We start from the raw sequence: 19,418 nt of genomic DNA on the forward strand, positions 1-19,418 counted from the left end.
TCATCTTTTCTTCCTTCCATCCTCCCTCCCTCTTTAAAAGGAAGCAAACACCATTTCTGTTAGGATCATGGACTGGTCTCAAATTCCTATGTTCTGAATACACATAGAAATTTGGAAGACTTGTTTCATTCTGACTTTCTTTTCTGATAGTAAGTGTAAGAAACTATAAAAAAGGCTGAGAATGGGGCCAGAGCGATAGCACAGTGGGTAAAGCCTTTGCCATGTATGTGGCCAACCCAGGTTTGATCCCCAGCATCCCATGTTTTACTGAGTCTGCCAGGAGGGACCCCTGGGTACTGCTGGGTGTGGCCACTTCCCACCCCTAAAGTGAAAAAAGTTGGCATTCTTAGACTTTTTTTTTTTGGGGGGGGGGTCACACCTGGCAGCGCTCAGGGGTTACTCCTGGCTCTAAGCTCAGAAGTCGCTCCTGGCAGTCTTGGGGGACCATACGGGATGCCAGGATTCGAACCACCGTCCTGCATGCAAGGCAAACACCCTACCTTCATGCTATCTCTTTGACCCTCATGGTTTGTTTCCTTTTTAAAATGATAACTGCTGTTGAGTCACTGGTGTAATAGATATAAATAAAATAATTTTGCTGATTTATGAATATTTAAACCAAGGGATTAACAGACATTATGTCATTTACTTACTGTTACTAACATGTGGGGAAGTAGTATGGTAAATGCATTCTGCAAGGGAAGTTCCTTGAGGCTCTGGGAAGTTAAGCAATTTGCTCAAGACTTGGCAAATCTACGTAAGTCTGACCTAGGAAGTCAATTGTTGATGTGTGGCTTACTCCAGAGTTGTTTGTTCACCTTGGAGGTACACACAAGGAGGCATTAGGGGGCTGGCACCCATGACTGTGGTCCAGAGGGGAGGAGCAGAGCAGGAGAGAGGTAGTGGGAAGCAGTGCTTGTCTCTTTCCTGCATATTGTAGCAGGGTACTTCCTGCATGGGGACAGGAGGCCCATTTCCACCCGGCCTGGGTTCTGGACAGGACTGGGGAGAGGCTGGGCCAGAACCCACCTCAAACAAGTCAAATCAACATCTCCCACTGTTCAGTTTTTTATTTATAATTCCAGTGACAGGAGTGATTACTGAGTGCTGCTGGGTGGCTTCAAACACGGCTCCTCCCCCCCAGAGAAAGTCATAGCTTTAAAAAAAACATAGACCAGTCACCAAGAATCCTATTGAAAATTGCCCTGCTTATTAATGCTGTGTCCCTGACTGGACAGAGTTGCTCTCACTGGAACCTGCCATGTTTTCTTTCACTTTGGTATTTGCGAAACCATTTAGAACCTCCCAGATGAGCAAGAGTTTCTTCCAGTGTACTGAGCGCTGATGTCTTCCCATTTACTGAACGCCATTCTGCTTCCTACATAATGTAGCCCCTCACAGGACCCCAGAGCTGTCTGCCCGGCATTGTTTGTATTATGCTGGAGACATTAGCTCTACTTGACAACTGATCATGATACTTTGAGAGCCTTCAAGTAATGAGACTGATTGTGAATTAAGAATGAAGGTGGTGATGGGTATATTGAGAGGGACACATTGGTTATGATTTAGGGACTTTAAAAAAATTATTCAAGCCAAGCCAGGCATGAAGTTCAAGTACCAGGAACTTGGAATGTGTCAGGAATAATCAAGATGATATGATCAAGATGGAGCATATATCTCTGACTGCATTTAATGTGCTAAGTGCTTGTGGAGCCCACTTCAGATTCCCCAGGCTATCCTCAGTAATTCCGGGCTGACTCGAATCTGGCATTTTCTCTTGCCTCACTGTAGCCAAGAACCTCTCTGTAGTAAGCAGCACTATTTTTATTTTATTTTTTTCTTTTTGCTAGTGTAGAGGGCACCCTTTCTATGGCCTTTGCAGACATCTAGGGGGATGTATCCCGAATGGGAGCAGCATGGGAACCTATTCTTCCAGAGTCTGTCTCTACCCTCTCATATGTTCTGCCCACAGAGGTCTTGTCTTCTACTTATGTGATGGGTTGGGTGCATTGGGGAGGGATGTCATAACCTTCACTGCTCATCTCTTAGGATAAGACAGCTGCATCAGAACTCTGCCTACCTGCTTACCTGCAAGAGAAACATGTCTTCCTCTGTCCTGTTGTGACCACAACAGACTTTCTCCAATGCCTGGGAGGGCAGGGCCTGTTTAGAATGGGGAGGAAGAGGATTGTAGCTTTGCCAGCCCTGAAGGGTACCTGGACTTTCACATACACTTGCTCTGTTGCCTGTCTGTAGCTGGGAGAAGAGCTCACGGATGCCCAGATTCCATAAGTCTGATGCAGTTCAAGATTTTTGCCAAAGTCAGACAAATGCTATTTTAATTTTTTTTTTTAATGTCACTTCTCTCTCTGGGAATAATTCAGGACGAATCCAGGGAGTTTGGGTTTGTGCCAAACTTGCTTTTATTATTATTTTTTGGTTCATACCTGTCAGTGTCCAGGGATTTACTTCTGCTTCAGTGCTCAGGAATTGCTCCTGCCAATGCTCCAGAAAACATACAGGGTGCTGGGGACCAAATCCATGCAAAGTAAGCTACCTCCCCATTTTGCTATCTATCTCTTAGGTCCAAGACTTGCTTTTTGACAATAGAGGTAGTAATAGCAGCTGAAGTGAAATTATTTACATATGAACTGTAGAGTTGAGACTTTGAAAGGATTTCATCCCCTGCCCCTTCTCTTTGTTGTTGATGTGTTGATTGGAGGTTGCCCTAGGCCCTCAATGGTGAACCTATGGCACTTGGGAAGGTCTGCAATTAAGATATGCGGCACGAGGAGGGTGGTGAGTGTGCTGGTGTCTGCTTTGCAGCTCACCTGGCAACAGGGCCAGACTGGCCATGGGGAGGACCGGGCATTCTTTGGTTTTGTGCGGCAGTTTGGGCTCAAAAAGATTAGCCATCACTGCCCTAGGCTGTCCTTCCTGCATGAGTTCTAGATGTTGTGCTAACTAGATGCCTCTTGCTGGCTTGTGTTTAGAGACTTGACTTGCTGGCGTGCTCACTGAGTCTTGCTCTCTTTTAGTCGCAGTGCCTTGTTGTGCTGGGTGAGGTACACAGTGTGATTGTGGCGTTCACATGCTTGTGTAGCAGGGCCATACTTTCTGGCCATGGTGCATATACATCTTAGTTTTGGAGTTCACTAGGAGCCATACCTTTTCCTGGTACATGTCAGTGTTTAGACAGTTCTGATAGAGCTTGGGATTGCAACCAGATTGAAACACCAGAGTTGCCCAGTGCATGTGGAGATTTGAGCTGTGCTTGTATGTTTGCATATAAAGGCAGGCATTCTCTGCAGTGTGGTTTTCAAGGGGAGTGCTGGGAATTAAACCCGGACATTAGGGTAGCAAGCTTTCCACATGTGAGCAGGTTCTGGTGTGGGAATGAGGGAATACATTCTTGGTCTTCTGCATTGTATCTGATGCAGAGTAAGGCCACCTCATCTTTTGTGCCTTTTTATGTTGTTTTTTTTCCTTCCTTCCTTCCTTCCTTCCTTTCCTTCCCTCCTTCCCTTCCTTCCGTCCTTCCTTCCTTCCTTCCTTCCTTCCTCCTTCCTTCCTCTCCTTCCTTCCTTCCTATCTTCCTTCCTTCCTTTCCTTCCTTCCTTCCTTCCTTCCTTCCTTCTTCCTTCCTTCCTTCCTTCCTTCCTTCCTTCCTTCCTTCCTTCCTTCCTTCCCTCCCTCCCTCCCTCCACAAATGATGGCACTTGAGCTGCTTCTGGTGTGAAACTTGGGACTGTTTCTGGGCTGTTTTGAACTATGGGCTAGAACCTGTGGGGTCCTTCATGTGTTTCTTCTTTTTTGGCCACAGGTGCCAAAACCCCTGCGGTGCTCAGGGGTTAATCCTGGCTCCGCACTCAGAAGTGCCTCTGTGTTTTCTTTTTTATTTTTATTTTATTCTTGTTTTTTTTTTTTTTTTTTTTTTTTTTAATTTTTGGGCCACACCCGGTAATGCTCAGGGGTTACTCCTGGCTATGTGCTCAGAAGTTGCTCCTGGCTTGAGGGACCATATGGGACACCGGGGGATCGAACCTCGGTCCGTCCAAGGCTAGCGCAGGCAAGGCAGGCACCTTACCTTTAGCGCCACCGCCCGGCCCCTATTTTATTCTTTTGGTTTTGGGTCACACTGGCAGCGCTCAGGGATCACCTTCCTGCAAGGCAAATGCCCAACAACTGTGCTATCTCTTGGCCCTCCTCTTTGTTTCTTTTTTTTTTGTTTTGTTTTTGGGCCACACCCAGCGGTGTTCAGGGGTCACTCCTGGCTGTTTGCTAAGAAATAGCTCCTGGCAGGCACGGGGGATCATATGGGACACCGGGATTCAAACCAACCACCTTTGGTCCTCGGTCGGCTGCTTGCAAGGCAAACACAGCTGTGCTATCTCTCCGGGCCGCCTCTTTGTTTCTTAAGGGGTTGATGAACTGCCGGTGGAAAAGGCTTTTTTTTTTTTTTTGGTTTTTGGGCCACACCCTGTGTTGCTCAGGGGTTACTCCTGGCTGTCTGCTCAGAAATAGCTCCTGGAAGGCACGGGGGACCATATGGGACACCGGGATCCGAACTACCCACCTTTGGTCCTGGATCGGCTGCTTGCAAGGCGAACACCGCTGTGCTATCTCTCCGTGCCCGGAAAAGGCTCTTCTTGTTGCCCTCGTCAGTGAGTGACTTGGCCAATAGCTGTTTAGCTATTTTCCGCCTCTGTAAAATGAATTTGGACTTGACATTCTCTAGGGTTTGTTTATTTTTGTCTTCAGATTCTCTGAGACTGTTTTAGGATTTCTTGGTAGATTGCCTTGTGTTAATGTGCTCAGTAAGTTTTTTTGGAGTGTAATTTACTAAGCAGATCAAAACATGCCGCCCACAGAGACAATACCTGGGAAAGCAGCAGAAGGGTGAGAGAGGAGAGCCCAGTTCTTGGCTATCTTCATCGATTTTAGATGCTTTGTTGTAGAATAACTATTTTCATCACTGGTTTTTTAGCTGTCTAGTGAAAGCTTTCTTTTTTTTTTTTTATTGGTTTTTAGTTTTTGGGTCACACCCGGCAGCGCCCAGGGATTACTCCTGGTTCTGTGCTCAGAAATCGCTCCTGGCAGGCTCAGGGGACCATATGGGATACCGGGATTCAAACCACCGATCTTCTGCATGCAAGGCCCTCCATGCTATCTCTCCGGCCCCTAATGAAAGTTTTCTTGATTATAAACAAGTATATAACATATTTATATGTATTTTAACTTCTAGTGGTTATTGCTTCTAAGCTAAGCAGCTTCTTTCTTGCTCCTGCATCCATCCTGTGTCTGATATCTCCCCTTGCTGCATCTGCTTTGCTTCTCCCCCCACCCCCAGCCACCTCTTTATTACCAACCATAGACCCCTCCCAGCTGTGGGAAGGTCTCATCATCCAGGTGAGATAGACATTTGGCTTTGGGGGAGGGTAACAATTGCTCTGTAAGCAGATGCAAACATTTTAGTGCCTGTGATATCCCTTTTCAAAAACAGTTTGATGATAATTTATGAGAACAAGGTCATCTCCTTTTTAATATGTTCTTTTCTCCTTTTCTCTTATCTTTGCCCAGCTCGTTTGGAACAGGGAGGAAACATCAAATGGGATGTTATAAAACTTTTATTCAGAAATAATTTCCAGATAAGATTGACAGGAATAAACATTATAAAGAAATTTTTTTATTGGGGGCCACCCCTAGCAGTGCTTAGGGTTACTCCTGGCTCTGCACGCAGAAATTACTCCTGACTGGCTCCAGGGACAATATGGGGTACCAGGGATTGAATCTCAATTGGCTGTGTGCAAGACAAATACTGCACCTCATTGTACATTTGCCCTGGCCCTCATAAAGAATATTCATTTTTTGTTTTTGCCACACCTAGCGACTATCAGGGGTTACTCCTGGCTCTGCGCTCAGATATTGCTATTGGCGGGCTCTGGGGACCCTATGGGGAGCCGAGGATCGAACCTGGCTCTGTCCCAGGTTGGTCACATGCAAGGCAAATGCTCTACTGCTGTGCTATTGCTCCTGCCCCCCCTCATAAAAATATTCATTTTTTTAAACTTTATTCATTGATCGGTTGATTGGTTTATGGCCACACCCAGTGGCGCTCAGGGATTACTCCTAGCTCTGCTCTCCTGGGGGTCCATATGGGATGCTGGGAATTGAATTGGAGGGATTTGAATTGGGTCCCTCCTGCATTGGCACATGCAAGGCAAATGCCCTACCACTGTGCTATTTCTCTGGTCCAAATATTGTTATATTTTTACTTAACCATTATTGTCAGTTGTCTGCTTTATTATCTGTACTTTGTCTATGTATAAACATGCAGGTATTCACACATCCTAATAATACTATTATTATTTTTGGTTTTGGGGCCATATCTGGCAGTGCTCGGAGTTATTCCTGGAATCACTCTTGTCAGACTCGGAGGACCATTTGGGTCACTGGTAATTGAATCCAGTTTGACCATGTGCAAGGCAAGAGCCCTAGCCACTGAACTAGCGCTTTGACCTCACGTTTTTTTTCTTCTTGTTTCTGGATCATAGCCAGGGGTGTTTAAGGAAATACTCATAGCTCTGTGCTTCCAGGTTGCTTGTGTCACTGCTCAAGGGACTTTGCTTTGATGAGGTTCAAACGTAGGACTCCTGCAGGGGCTTGTACTTCAGCCCCTTGAATCATCTTCCTGACCTAATACAGTGTTTTGATTTCAGGTAGGTTGCCTATGTCATGACTCACTACTCCTGCCCAGGATGTTCAACCACAGTTTGCAGCTTCAGTCAGGTTAGCATTGGCTGTGTATTTTTTTTTTTTTTTTTTTTTTTTTTTTGGTTTTTGGGCCACACATGGTGACACTCAGGGTTACTCCTGGCTATGCGCTCAGAAACCTCCTGGCTTGGGGGACCATATGGGACTTGAGCAAGGCAGATGCCTTACCTCTAACGCCACCGCTCCGGTTCATGGTTCTGTACTTTTTATTGTCTCTGCTGCCCACTGTGATCATCCAGTTTTGCCACTTGGCCCATTTGTGTCTTTAATACCTGACAGTACAGAATATAGTTCAAAATTGGATTTACGTGCCATGACTGTTTTTATAAAGTTTTAGATATTTAAAAGATTTGGGAGGCCAGAGGTACGGTGAGCACTGTTAGATATATCAGAATGCAGAGCTAGGAAAAAGCCGTGAGCACAGCTGGGTGTGACCCCAAAAAACTCCCACTCAAACCCCTAATTTTTTTTTAAGCTGTGTGTTGGTCCACTGGTAGCTAAGTGGCATCTTTAATTTTTCTGTACTATCCTGTAGAATGGAAATATGTTATTGTTCTCTGTGCACAGATGTTTTCTCTAATTGTCGCTACAGGGAAAGATACACTTGTCTCAATCTACCACTTTTACAGTGGGGCCTACGGGATGCTCTGGCCCAGGTACTTGGCAGTTACCGCTTCTCATCCACATCCCCAGCCAGAAACATTCCTTTTGTTTATGGAAGAGACAGAATCTTAGCAGTATTTTGTGCAAACCTAGGAAGGACTGGGGAGCCATTGGTTAGCTTCATGGAAGCTGGAATTAGGTTCAAATGTAGTCAGAATTTGTGTTTTCATGAAATGTGTGATACTATACATTTACTCTCAAAGGGCAAACGAATATTGTTCATTTTTAAGCTGTAGATGTGAGGATTCCTTCAGAGGCAAACACATACATCACTTCCTGTGCAGGTGCAGTTCCTGGAGCGAGTCTGGGGCATCTGCCTTACCCTGTGCTATTTGGAGCTTTCTCTTCGGGCTCTCTGCTTTGTTTCAGTGGATTTTCTTCCCTCTACCATTTGTATCTTCATTGTTAAGAGTTATTGGCTTTATTGTTTCTCTGCCCCCATGCCCCTTTTTTAGCTTTGCCTCTCAGTGTCAGAAGCAGGCTGAGGGAAACCTTCAGGCAAGTGGAGGGCAAAAATGACTCCCTACTGAATACTAGCTATGGTCACTAGTGGTGTGTCAGGGCTCCAGGGCTCCAGTGCTTCTAGTGCTGGACTTTGAAGGTCCAATTGGTTTCACCAGTTTGCTTATAGATCAAGTGAAATTTCCAAGAAGTGGTGATATATTTACTTCCTGCTTTCAGAAGAACAGAATAATTTTGCTGACTGAAACGAAAGAGCAGTAATAGAAAAGGTGAAAACTCATCTGAGTGTTTTGATTGGGCTTCCTGTTTGCTTTCTAGCCTTTTTTTTTTGGGGGGGGGGTGTCACACCCAGGGCTCAGGGGTTACTCCTGGCTCTACACTCAGAAATTGCTCCTGGCAGGCTTGGAGGACCATATGGGATGTCGGGATTCCAACCACCATCCTTCTGCATGCAAGGCAAATGCCCTACCTCCATGCTATCTCTCCAGCCTTGCTTTCTAGCTTTTTGAGCAGACTCAGGGAGGTGATAGATGTCCCTTTGATTTCTTTTTCTTGTACCATTTCTTTTCTTTTCTTTTTTTTTTTTTTGGGGGGGGGTGTCACACCCAGCAGCACTCAGGGTTACTCCTGGCTCTACACTCAGAAGTTGCTCCTGCAGGCTCAGGGGACCATATGGGATGCCGGGATTTGAGCCTTACCTCATGCTATCTCTCCGGCCCCTCTTGTACCATTTCCTTACTTTTTTGTTATTTGTTAGCTTTAGGGCCATCCTCGGAGGTTCTCAGGACTTACTTCTGGCTTTGCTTTCAGGAATTAATTCCTGGTGATACTCTGGGACCGTTATTAGGATGCCGGGATTAAGCCTGGATCAGCTGCATGCAAGAGGCAAACACCCCCTCCACCCATCTGATTTTGCTCAGAACCCCTCCCCCCCCACATTGTTATTTTAAGTTTAGCATCTCCTACTTCATACATCTTAGATCTCTAAGATCAGAATTTTCACCCTTTGTATTTTTTTCCCCCAGTGGAAAAAGGGTAAGAAGAATGATCGGGGGCCGGGCGGTGGCGCTGGAGGTAAGGTGCCTGCCTTGCCTGCGCTAGCCTAGGACGGACCGCGGTTCGATCCCCCGGCGTCCCATATGGTCCCCCAAGAAGCCAGGAGCAACTTCTGAGCGCATAGCCAGGAGTAACCCCTGAGTGTCACAGGGTGTGGCCCAAAAAAAAAAAAAAAAAAAAAAAAACAAAACAAAAAAAAAAAAAAAAAAAAAAAAAAAAAAAAGAAGAATGATCGTTCTTTTTGATATATATGAATCCTTTCAGCTTCCAAGAAAGTTCATAGGAGGTTAAATTTCTTTGCAAATGCCATCTGTTATAACTTAACTGAGGAATGTTTTGATACTTTTTAACCTGGCTCTGTAGTTAACTTGGAATCACTCTTCTCAGTTCTCTGCCTGTCACAGCGATACTGAGTGGGAGGGACTCTGGACTGTAGTCCTCTTGTTTGAAGGACTGATATTGAGAAGGCCATGGCCTTAAATAGGAGCCTAGATGAGTTACCAGTCCTTGTCCGGTATAGGAAAAAGGAGCAAATGCTTGCTAAATACTTTTAAAAGAAGTCATTTCCTGTCCAATCCTACTTTTGTATAAAGGTGTGGGGTGTGTTATAGTGGCATTTTGGTGGCAAAGCACTATTTTTTGTTGTGGAACCAGGGATTCAATCTAGGTCTTACATATGCAAGGCACTACTTCGCCACTTAACTACTTTGCTGTCTCCACCAAGCAGCACATTATCTAACTTCATTTTGTTTTTCAAGATAAATTATTAGCAGTCTCTGTTTTTATTTATTTTGAAACCTTTTTATTGAGTGCATGTGAGCAAAGGTCATTATGATTAGAACTCTCAAAGGGGAATTTAAATAGTTCCATATGTGTCTTGAATTGGAGGGACTCCCAGTGTTCCTGAGAAGAAACTAAAAGTGACATTAAAAGTCTTGTGACAGGGCCCGGAGAGATAGCACAGCGGCGTTTGCTTGCAAGCAGCCGATCCAGGACCAAAGGTGGTTGGTTCGAATCCCGGTGTCCCATATGGTCCCCCATGCCTGCCAGGAGCTATTTCTGAGCAGACAGCCAGGAGTAACCCCTGAGCACCGCCGGGTGTGTCCCCCCCCCAAAAAAAAAAAAGTCTTGTGACTTCAGTCTGCCAAATATCTGAGCTACAGATCCTGCTTGCTGCTGAGAGCATGAAGAGCAGGGTTCTTTCTAGACCTGGGAGATTCTGGTTAGGAAGAAAGGCCTATTACCGAGAACTTTCACCTTTTCCTTTATTTCTGGCATTGTTTCCTTATATTTATTTAACCCTTTGTTACTTTACCCTCAGTCCTTAGTGTCTGAAGTACTCTTATCCCAAGTTGTACATAATAGGAAAAAAGCCACAAAACAAGTGAGTAGGGCAGGGAGGGGAAGTCTTTCGATTCAAGCTCACCTGACAGCACAGTTCTTTGATTGTGCTTTTCTGTAATGACCAGAACAGTACCTTAGGCAGAGCTTTATGGTATGATTACTAGTTGGAAAAGAAAAGACAGACGAAGAAGGAATCTGTGCTGTAAGTACAGCAAGAAATGTCATGAAAGTTAACAATGACTCTCATGCCCTGGATTGCAACCCAGGAGCAAAAGTGAAAGAGGAACAGACATTTTGCTTTAGTGTCTAGAGCAGGGAAGAAACTGGTGAATTTTCTTTCCTCCCAAACCCTGCATTCTTCAAACCCCAAAATTGATTGTCACCTCTCTGAAGCTTTCTCTGTCTCCTTCACTTGGTTCTCTCTGGTTTTTTTTTTTTTTTTTTTTTTGGTTTTTGGGTCACACCCGTTTGACACTCAGGAGTTACTCCTGGCTATGCACTCAGAAATCGCCCCTGGCTTGGGGGGACCATATGGGACGCCGGGGGATCGAACCGCGGTCCGTCCTACGCTAGCGCTTGCAAGGCAGACACCTTACCTATAGCGCCACCTTCCCGGCTCCTCTCTGGGTTTTAAGAGCTCTTTTATATGTGTCACTGTTGTAGACTATTAGCCATCATAGTTTATTTTATTTATTTATTTATTTTTGGGTCAAACCTGGCAGTACTCAGGGGTTACTCCTGGCTCTATAGTCAGAAATTGCTCCTGACTGGCTCGGGGGACCATATGGGAAGCAAGGATTTGAACCACCGTCCTTCTGCATGCAAGGCAAACACCTTACCTCCATTCTATCTCTCCAGCCCCCATAGTCTATATTTTCATCTGCAGATTTCTTTTCTCTAGTTCTTTGAAGTCTGGCTAGCTTATCGACTTCACAGTTACTTGTTGAGGTTTGAACTCACTTGTTGAGTGCATAACTGAATCTCTCAGTTGGTCTAGGTTTAAAGCTAGGTTTAGAATAATTGGAGCAGGTAACTAACTCTTGCTTTGTATATGTATGACGTCCTGTACTCAATCCCTGGCATCATCACAACTTGTATGTGTGTGCACAGAAAAATCTATGTTTAGGAATAAACATATTGTTAAGTATATAAGGTTGTATTGGATATGTGTTAGATAAAATTAACTACATTAGATAAACATACTTGGTGGTGAGGTAACTGATAAAGGAGTAATGATATAGAGAGGCAGGAAGTGACTAAGGTAGTAGAAGTAATGAGGAAAAGACACATTTAAGAGTATTAAACAAGAGTTGGGAACCCTGCTGACATATGATCGGTGCATATAGGAGAAGGCAAGAATCTAAGCAGATTTCAGGTTTAGAGATTTATTTCTTGTAAATTTGCTCAATGATGGCAGGTTTTGGTTGACTTAGCAGTGCCTTATTAAGTGAGTTAGTAATACAGGTCTAGGAAGTGCTCTGGTATGGCTGTGCAGTAATAGCAAATGAATTAGGCAGGCACATGTGAGAGCGTTTTCTGCTTTGCAGATTTTAACTTCCTGAAACAGGAAATGGGTCTTTTAGATTGATGCACACTCCAGAGTATGTTAGAACCAAGTTAATTCATTTCCTGTCCCAAGGATGTTAACACGCTGTTATTAAGTTGAGTAACTCATGGGGGTTATGAGATTGTAGTACTAGGTATTGCCACCCTGGAACTTGCCTGGAAGGACTCGAATTCAGGCTTTCTCTGCTTTATAGCTGCAGGCCTTCATGTTTAGTCTTAGAGTAGTTGAGCTAAAAGAGAAAAAACAATGCCAAATTTAGTACTTGGAAATACTAAATTGAATGTTAAAGTAGCTACGACATTAAGTTTAAACAGTTATCTATGTGCAGAAAAATGTACACATTCTTTTTTTTTTTTTTTTTTTTTTTTGGTTTTTGGGCCACGCCTGGTGATGCTCAGAGGTGACTCCTGGCTTGGGGGACCATATAGGACATTGGGGGATTGAACTGTGAGCCGTCCTAGGTCAGCTGCATGCAAGGCAAAATGCCCTACCGCTACAACCACTGCTCCCGGCCCCAAAAGGAACACATTCTAAGTGATCATCTTTGTGTAACACTCATGAAAACAAGAGTCTGGTGAGCACCCCAGAGCCCCATCTCCTGGAAGATGAGAACACTTCTGGTGATAACAGCATGCATATCTTTTAGCTTATTGATTTTCCTTTCATATTTTTTGGGGGGGGCAGCTGTTCTTTGGTCCATATTCTGAGCTCAAGAGCTGTTCCTGGTTCTGTGCTGAGGAGTGATGGCTGTGGGTGTGGAACTGTCTGTGTTGGGGGGAAGGGACGGGACAGGAGGGGTTTGGAAACAGGGTCCCACAACATGCAAGGCAAAGAGCAGTCTCTTTTTTTTTTTAGCTTTTGGGCTTTCGGGGACATACCTGGCGGTGCTCAGGGTTTACTCCTGGCTCTGCATGCAGGAATCACTCCTGGAATCACTCAAGGGACCGACCATATGGGATGCTGGGGGGATCGAGCCCGGGTCAACTACATGTGCAAGGCAAGCACCCTACCTGCTATGTTATTGCTCTGTTTATTATTTTTAAATAATGGAAGATGTGCTTGGGTCTCCTAATTATAATCAGGGTCATGCATTTACAGTGATGTGGCGGATTCTTTAAAGTCAGAGCTTCATTTAGGTTGTTGCATGCATAAATATTCATTTTTGTTTTCTTGTCATAGTTTTTCATGAATAACAAATTTATCCATCGTGGTGATGGACATTGGGTTCTTTGGACTTTTGAAGGGCTATTCTGGATAAAGGTGCTCTGAAACTGCAGTTTTGGGGTATAGATTTATAGATTCCCTTGGATCTATGCTCAAGGAGTAGAGTTGCAGGATCCTACATAAAGTATGTGTTTATACAGTTACCATGTGGTCTTCCAAAGACCTCTACTCATCTGCCGCTGGCATCACTGTATTGTGCTAGTGTCAGATGTGCTGCATCATCATCAGCATTCATTACTGTCTTTATTTTTTGCTTATTTCTGGTGAAGCAGGATAGGTTTTAATTTTTTCTCCCCACCCTATCAGATAGTTTTTATTAAAACTTTTAGAAATATGTGAAGGAGAGGAGAAGCATGTGCTCAAGAGAGAACATGGGCTTCTACAGAGTGGAAACAGGCAAGCAAAGAAACACAATCAAGTAAGATACTTGTTCAAAGGAAGACACAACATGGGTATGGGGCAAGCTTGTTATTGTCTTTTAAAAACTGTGTTTGGAGACCAGAAAATACAGTAGGTTGGGTGTTTGCCTTGCATGCTGCTGACCTGAGTTCAATCTCCAGCATCTCATATGGTTCCCAGAACCTCACCAGGTATGATTCCTGAGTACAGAGCCAGGATTAAGTCCTGAACATTGCTGGGTATGGCCCCAAAACAAAAACAAAAAACCCCTTCTAGGGAGTGATAGTGCAGTGGTAGGGCATTTGCTTTGCATGCATTTGACTCAGTACAGACCTCGGTTCGATCCCATATGTGGTGTCCCATATGGTCCCCTAAGCCAGGAGCGATTTCTGAGTGCATAGCCAGGAGTAACTCCTGAGCGTCACCAGGTGCGAACAACAACCAAACCAAACCAAATCCCTTCTAGAGGGCCGGAGAGATGACATAGCAGTAGGGCATTTGCCTTGCATGCAACCAACCCAGGATGGCCCTGAGTTCGATTCCCAGCATCCCATATGGTTCCCCCGAGCCTGCCAGGAGCGATTTCTGAGCATAGAGCCAGGAGTAACCCCTGAGTGCTGCTGGGTGTGGCCCAAAAATCAAAAGAAAGAAAAATACAACAAACCCTCCCCATACACACACACTTTTGTTTTCAAGGCCACACTCAGTGGTGTTCAGGAACTTCTGGCACTGTAGATTATGCAGTACTGAGGATCAAATTTAGGGCTGTGCCATGCAAAGTGTGTGTACTCCCATCCCTATGCATCTTCTTCCTGGCCCTTGTTACTATCTTTTAAGCATTAGTTGTCTTGGTGAACGTGTATTGTGATCTTGTTATGAGGTGTTCCTTTATTTTTTAAACAGAGGATGAATGCTTTATAGCAGGGGTCTCAAACTCAATTTACCTGGAGGCAAAGTCGGGGTGAGGCAGGGCCGCATAAGGGATTTCACACACACAAAAAAAGCGACAGCGGGCAGGAGCAGCGGAAATGACGTCTGTGCTAGGCGCAAAGTAATTGCGATTATTCGCTTACCAAATATTTGCAATAAAACACATTAGTAAGAAAAAAATCGCATTAAACATTTGCATACCCCGAAGTAAACTGCTCGGGGTATGCAAATGTTTAATGCGGATTTTTTTCTTACTAATATGGTTTTTGTTTTGTTTTGTTTTTTTGTTTTTCGGGCCACACCCGTTTGATGCTCAGGGGTTACTCCTGGCTAAGCTGGGGAGGACCATATATATGGGACACCGCTATCTTTCCTTGGCTAGTGCTTGCAAGGCAGACACCTTACCTCTAGTGCCACTTTGCCGGCCCCATTACTAATGCGGTTTTTATTGCGATTATTTGGTAAGCGAATAATCGTGAATACTGCAATATTTGAAGGCTGGCCACGGACCACAAAACGTTGTATGGAGGGCTGCAAACGCCCGTGGGCCGCGAGTTTGAGACCCCTGCTTTATAGGCTTTCAAAAGTTACGAATTGTGCCCCCCCCCCCCAATACCGGGATAATGGGATAAAGAAACCAAACAAAAGGGGCCAGAGCAATAGACAGCGGGTAGGCCATTTGCCTTGCGAACAGCTGACCTGGGTTAATCCCAGGCTTCTCATATGGACCCCTGAACCTGCAAGGAGTAATCCACATGCCTCTCCCCAAAAAGTTTTAATGTGTGATTTATGTAGAATGGTTATATCAGTGTTAATATTTATGTTTTGTTTTAGTTTTACACCCAGCAGTGCTCAGGGGTTATTCCTGGCTCTACACTCACAAATTGCTCCTGATGGTGCTCAGGGGACCGACCATATGGGAAGCCTGGGTTTGGCCACCTATAAGGCAAATGTCCTGCCTGCTATACTATCTCTCTGGCTCCCAGGTACTTACATCTGAATCCTGAATATAATCTGAATCCTAATAAATTAGGGCAGAGTTTGAAGAGTCTTTGGGAATCAAATCTCTCCCTGCCACACCATAGTACTAGGTTTTTGTTGTTTCATGTCCTTTGTTCTTGGAGAGTCTAGTCTATGTGGATGCTGCCATGTCTTCACTTACAATTAGTTTCTAATCCTATTGCTTACTGTCTGCATTCTGATTTCTTAGCTTTCAACAGTTGACAAAGGTTCCAGTGACTTTCTTGTCTAAGGGAGAATTCTTCAATACCCTCCCACTATTTGAAGGTTGCATCAGTGTCTGTGTGTGTATGTGTGTATAATTTTTCTATCTCTAATTCTCTGTATAACCATGAACTGTCTTTTTTTTTTCTTTTTACTTCTGTAATCTGTGTAGTTTTATTTCAGAATCCAGTTGATAAGCCCCCCTAGATAGACTTGGGACAGAGCCCTTTAACCTTGAGGGTAAGAATCTCCAGTTTCAAAGGTCTAACCATTTCTGTTGTTTTACTTTGGTCTATTTTCTCTAGGTATCTGCGTCCAAACACAAATAATAGCAGTTGTAACTTAGAATCAAATAATTTTATAGAGATTACATAGCATCTTTATGAGAATGATTTCATTTGCTCCTTAGAACATGATGAGTGGTATTAGCATTGCAATTATAGAACTAATGAGCATTGATTTCCTCATGAGACACATGCTGATGCCACAGATGAGATTTTGGAGTTCTATTTCACACCACATTTGGTGAGAGCATCCATCTACCCATCTTATGATCCTTGTGGCTACTTTGATCTTCCTACTTTCTGTTGGAATGTTTCCTTCTTAGGCTGGAGTTGGAGGGAGAGGTAGATGGAATTTAGGAATAGGGGTAGAATAGATTCTTTGGGGGAAATAGTTAGCAGTGTACCAGAGGTTTTAAAATGGGACCCGTAAGGAAGCTCACAAGCTTCTGCTTCAGAGGCCAGAGTCCTTGGAACAATCTTGAGTTAAAGGTTTTCTAGGTAAGGCTGTATATACTCTTAGGATTTGAGACTCTTAGATTTGTGTGTGTGATCTCTTATCTCCTTGGTTTTCAGGGGCTCATTTTGACTTGAGGAGAGTCAGTGATTTATTTTAACCAAATAGCTGATGTTAAGTTCATCTGGTGCAAAGCCTGCACTTGGACCTGAACAGCAAATCCTTTTTACTAGGGAGCTTTCCATGTAGTGCTCAGGGGGGGCCCCAGGCCACATTGGTGATCCTTGCCAACTAGCCAGGTTGAATGCTTGCACTGGTCCTCAAACTATGGCTTGCGGGCCACATATTGTATTTGTATCTGTTTTGTTTCTTCATTGCAAAATAAGATATATGCAGTGTGCATAAGAATTCGTTCATAAGTTTTGTGTTTACTATAGTCAGACCCTCCAATGGTCTGAGGGACAGTGAACTGGCCCCCTGTTTAAAAAGTTTGAGGACCCCTCGTAGGGCATCAGGAAGTGAGCTGCCCTGACGGTGCTTGGGACCACAAGAACTCTGTATGTATGTGTCTGTGTGTATGTGTGTGTCTCCCTGTTACTTGGGACCACAAGGACTCTGTGTGTGTGTGTGTGTGTGTCTGTGTCTGTGTCTGTCCCTGGCCCTGGCCCTTATTGTAAGGAATCCAAGTGATCTTTTATTACTAAGCTCCTTTAAAAATTTGAATTCAGAGCATTTCCTTACAAAATTCTTCAGTGAGAGTTGTGAGCTTCTTTTAATGCAAACCCTGGAACAGCGTCATAAGATTGTGTTGAGCTGGAGGGATGGATGGCACAGAGCTGGAGCAGGTGCTGCGTATGGGCATCCCAAAATGGATCCTTGGCACTGAATAGTCCCAAAACACCCTGTTGTGGCTCCCAAACCAAAGTAAAAAAGTAGCCTTATTTGATTCTTCACTCTAGTTATTAATGTATTTAAAAAAAATGGTCTAGATTTTACAAAAATAGTTTAATTGGTAATGCAAGGGTATTTTTTTCAGTTGAGTTTAAAAAAGTGTTGGTTTGAAAAAGGAATAGAGGGTTCATTTTTATTATAAGTATAAAAATCAAGTGCTGATGTACCCAGCCTGTCAGTTCAGTGGTCACTGCTGCCCAAGAGACAGCTGCATCAGTTCTGCTTGACTGTGGCTACTGCGCTGTGTGGTAGACTTGAACCTGCTTGTTGATGTCAATTGGTGTTTGCAGGACTGATTGGGCCTCTGTGATTAGTATCAGTGCTAAGAAGTGTGGATGATCCTCTGAGATAGGCCCAGACCTGTTTACTATCTTCTCACAGGCAGCAGGTAGACCCAGTATCCTGTTACTGTTTGGTGTGTACTGCATTTTAGTGGGTGTGTTTTAAGATGTCACTGTAGTGAACTCTCACTTTGGGGACATAAGGGAGCACGTGGAGATATGGGAAGGAATAAAGGACTGAATTCATGGTGATAGTAAAGTAGATCGGCTGTGAGCTCTTGACCCTGGGTCAGTAGGTGGTTAATGTCAGTGCTCTGGGAACGCTCACTTGGGAATGGGTGTGTGAGGAGGGAGTATTGAGGGAAACTTGGTGTTGCAGTTGATGTCTGAGAGAAGTGAGTTTGGAGACTCCTTGTGAAAGAGAGGCTCTTGGCTCCTGAAACACCTTCAGAAACACTAAGAATCTTACCAGTCTAAAGTTGCTCTGAAGCAAAATTAGACTAACCATTCAGACTTGGAGGTCAGTGTGCTGATGAATCATCTCTCTTTGATTTCTTCCTTCTGTCTCTTCACCCAGGATCAGAACTGTTTATTTGCTTTTTTGATAATGCTTCCAGAATGAAATTTCAAACAACTTGCTCTTCTTTTTTGGTATAAGTAATTGAAAATCAGTTGCACAGCAGCCTATAGTTATCGCATATACAAACATTTGTGTTTCAAATCAGCTGGGAGAATCCCTTTGATTTTACTGGCTACATGTGAATGTTTCTGAGGAAGTAAAGCGCCCTGTTAAATGTGACCTGGAAGAAACTGAGGAACAGTAGAAATGAGGACATACTTGATTAAATTTTTTTCTTTAAATTCTTTTGTTAGGCATCTGAAGAAGCCTCCCTCAGGGCACTGGAAAGTCTGATGACAGAATTTTTCCATGATTGTACAACAAATGAAAGGAAACGTGAGATAGGTAAGTGAGTTGTGTTATAAAAGTCATTTATCACTAAAAGGCCCTGTTAGGAAGGAAAAATGTGGGAGCTTTGGCTAGTAGAGCCTGTGTTTTTTTTCCCTTAAATTCTTGCTCTTTGTAGCCTAGATTCTGCTTGATGAGGTCTGACAATCAGCCTGCTAGGGCTCCAGTTCACGAAGGCCACTTTGACTGGTAGTGATGAATTTTCTTTCAACTAAGTGGAAGTTCTTTCCCCTACTTTCTTCTCAATTCTGAAGTTGATAGGAAGTCTTTGGCTGCTGCCTGATAATGTTCAAATGAGCAGGGTCCTTAGTGTGTTGTCTGAACCTCCTGTAGTACCCAGAGATTCTCCTAATTGGTTTCACCTTAGTGTGTCTGACAGCTTTTCCCTCTGCTCCTGGGTGTATCCCATTGTGAGTTCTGATAAATAAAGGCTTCAGCCAACTGAGGGAATACACTGTATGTAAGTACTGGAGGTCTGGGGGCCTCAGCACCTTCTGGAGTTTTGGAGTTTATGTTCTCATGAACAAAGCATACTGTTCATTAGGGAAGGTATTCAAAGGTTCAAATCTGTCTTGGGTGTCCCTGAGTCCTCACTCATCTCTGTGAGGATGAAAACTGCTTTCTTTTTAAAATTATAGGCTTTTCTTTTGAACTCTGGACTGGCTTTGCCTTATCTTTGACTCCAGGCTGTGGAGTTCCCATGTCTCTCGACCTCTCTCAGTCCTATGTTGGCCTGATTTCTGTCTTTGGTCCAAAGCCTGGCTGCTTCCTGAGAGTTCTCTTACATCCTTGGAACTTCAAAAATTGCTCCTGTAGATGCTAATTTCTTTATTTTTTG

General features: G+C 44.0%; 1 protein-coding gene across 2 annotated transcripts in view; it reads left to right on the top strand.

Annotated features, from left to right (window-relative positions):
- The window catches only part of XPO6 (exportin 6), a 127,757-nt gene that overhangs the window by 24,008 nt on the left and 84,331 nt on the right, over positions 1-19,418 (top strand). The window contains exon 2 of one of the 2 annotated variants that reach the window (XM_049787784.1): positions 18,487-18,577. The exons of the other annotated variant lie outside the window; for it this stretch is intronic. Within the exon in view, the coding sequence (XP_049643741.1) occupies positions 18,487-18,577 (91 nt within the window). The remainder of the gene's footprint in view (positions 1-18,486; positions 18,578-19,418) is intronic. 2 annotated transcript variants of the gene reach the window in all.

The sequence above is a fragment of the Suncus etruscus genome, chromosome 15 (assembly GCF_024139225.1).
Source record: "Suncus etruscus isolate mSunEtr1 chromosome 15, mSunEtr1.pri.cur, whole genome shotgun sequence".
Classification (NCBI taxonomy): domain Eukaryota; kingdom Metazoa; phylum Chordata; class Mammalia; order Eulipotyphla; family Soricidae; genus Suncus; species Suncus etruscus.